Source organism: Penaeus vannamei, chromosome 20 (assembly GCF_042767895.1).
Source record: "Penaeus vannamei isolate JL-2024 chromosome 20, ASM4276789v1, whole genome shotgun sequence".
NCBI lineage: Eukaryota > Metazoa > Arthropoda > Malacostraca > Decapoda > Penaeidae > Penaeus > Penaeus vannamei.
The window spans coordinates 2939886-2942385 of NC_091568.1; the positions used below are offsets into that span (position 1 = coordinate 2939886).

The following is a 2500-nucleotide window of genomic DNA, read 5'->3' on the forward strand; positions in this document are numbered from 1 at the left end:
GTAGGCCTATTGATTGTCCAAAGTTGCTATGACATTATTTCCAAATAACGTATTTGATGAGTTCAATTTACATGACTGCTGAGACACCTCTAGACTTTGGTGTGGTAAAGTACAACTAGGTGAATGAGAACTAGAATCTAGAGCGGGTAGTAGTAGCATGACAGGTGATTCGCAGCCCTAAAAAGACGCACAGCCAGTCTACAGCTCATCAATGGCTTCCCTTCCTCCACTGCCCAGGATGGAGACGCCTCGGACACTGGCCATTCATATTCACACTTATACGACACCACCTCTTGTTTTTTATGCCAAAGCAACCAAAACTCGATGGTAAGTTTTAGCTTCCGGATGAGGACTCAGTTGGGAGCCCTGTTCACGTGTAGACAGGAAGCCCCTCACATCCCTTTACCTCCAACTCTGTTTTTTCTTTCTTTGGCTCTTGTATTTTTTTCAGTTTTTTTGAGAAACTTTAGTCTATATGTGTATGTTATTTCGTGTTAGAGCAGGGTTGCCAGCTGGTCTTTTCTGAGTCCCAACCCTCCCTGCTATGTCACAATAGCAGTCTGCACTCGTTCGTAGGTGAAGGCGCTCGTGTTGCTGTTCGTGTGTGCTCTGGTAAGACCCCATTCATACTCTCCCGGTAGCCGTGAATTGGGCTCAGCAAATACTTAGTTTCTCCGTAGAGATGTTCTGCACAATATCTAAACCTCACCACTTGTCATCCACGGCAATGTAAGTTTAGTCTCTGTAAAGTTTCCTTAAATCATAGAGGCCCACGCGCGACGCTAAATGGAAACAAGAGAAGGTGACTAGTACTAAGTGTTGATGTTATGTATGGCTAGAGGCCCAGTGGAGCAGGTATGGGCGAGTGGATTGGGCACTCGGGCACCGCCGGGGCGTCTCCTGACCATGGGTAGGCCTCGGCTTCATTACTCTGCATGGCCCCTTTTCTCCTCACGTCTGGATATGAATGATGAACTGTTTTCTTCTAATATCTGTATCTGTCTAACTTTAGCTATCATATTCGCAAGAGCTGTGTTTATGCCCAAAGAGAGTGTCAAGTTTGAAGTAAGCGAGAAGGTAAGGTCCGGTAGGAAAGCGGAGCGGATTGGATGGTCAAGGGCTCCCTCTTCGTCTGACCGTCCAATGGCTCGTGGCTGTCCATCTTTCTCTCATGCCATCTGTTGGGTCTACTTTCAGTTATGTTCCGTGTTTCCTGCATTATGGAAATCGGCCGAAGCCTTTTCAAATTTCCCATTTGCGAGTCTCAACCCGGAGGTAAATGAAGTGTTCTTAGTACTTGAACTAGATAGCTTTAGTAGGAACAATTTAGTTGGTTCTTCGGACTTTGGTAAGGCATCGAGAGGTGTATGAACACAAGGAGTTTGTTTTTTCTTAAAGAAGCAATGATGATGATAATTCCTGGTAGGAAGGATATCCATGATCTCAGAGTTACAGCTTACCAAGTCTTGACGAAGGTTGCTGCTGGATCTGCTCCTCCCGCGGGGACATTCAGCGCCTCCTTCCTGGGAACCCAATGTTGATTAACAGGAGTAGCTTTTTCGGAGTAGCGCTTACCCGGCATAGCGGCTGCCGAATAGATCAGATATCCTTCTGGCTTATGTCCTCTGGCCCTGTAGTGATGACACCCGCCTTACTACTGCATACACGTAAAGATTCCCAATCAACAGCAAAGACTGCCTCCTTTCAAAGACCAAGTCCTTGCTACCAGACCCTCACTTACAGTTCAAATAAGGAAAGATGACAATAACCACAGTATGAAAGCACTGAATTTAATGAAAGCAAAATTGCACAGGCACTGGGTGCACTTGTGTACACGTGCACAAACAACAGTGACAGAAATAAGCATCGGGGAAGTTAAAAAGTATTCTCTCTTAAAGGTAGGCACTGGCTGGATTTATTACCTTTCACTGCCCTTTCACTATAGCTATGACATTTTCAGAAGATTACGTCATATTTTGATTCACTTGGATATGGCACTGTGATTGTTGTGACGTCATACTCCCCAATTAAACAATGTCGAGCACTTTCACAAAATGTCTGGAGTTTAAGCATCAGTTCAGGTAAGCTCTCTGTGAAATGCTGTTGTTCTCTTCTGTGCAAGAGTCGGTGTGGTACTGTATGAAAGCTCCTTAAGGCTACTGGATCCTACTGACCCCTGGTGCAGCGGTTCCCAACCTTTTCCAATGTGCGCCCCACGTGGTAAAAAAATAAATAAATAAATAAAATAAAATAAGTAAATGCTTAACAACCTGTCGGCCATTCCATCACCAAAAGTATCGGTCATATCTCAACTATAATCTAAGTCATAATTGGCTCTAAAATATCCAAAGGCATACAAATTCCAATCCAGACATGCTGCGTTAGTTGGGATCGGTCTCATTTCCCTTCCCCGTGAAATGCGAAGCCGGCATAGTACCCTCCGTGAAACTAGGACAGTTCTGGCAGCCCACTAATACCTTGTTCTCGAACGACAGGTTGG

The 2500-nt window shown here is 45.0% G+C and overlaps 1 protein-coding gene across 21 annotated transcripts in view; it reads left to right on the forward strand.

The window, feature by feature from the left end:
• The window catches only part of SLO2 (slowpoke 2), a 585082-nt gene that overhangs the window by 566766 nt on the left and 15816 nt on the right, over positions 1-2500 (forward strand). For 18 of the 21 annotated variants that reach the window (XM_070134672.1, XM_070134684.1, XM_070134679.1 and 15 more), the window contains one exon: positions 238-327. The exons of 2 other annotated variants lie outside the window; for them this stretch is intronic. In XM_070134672.1, coding sequence (XP_069990773.1) covers positions 238-327 — 90 coding nt within the window. Of the gene's footprint in view, positions 1-237; positions 328-1197; positions 1276-2500 lie in introns of all 21 variants that reach the window. One more of the 21 variants, XM_070134667.1, reaches the window with a different exon arrangement.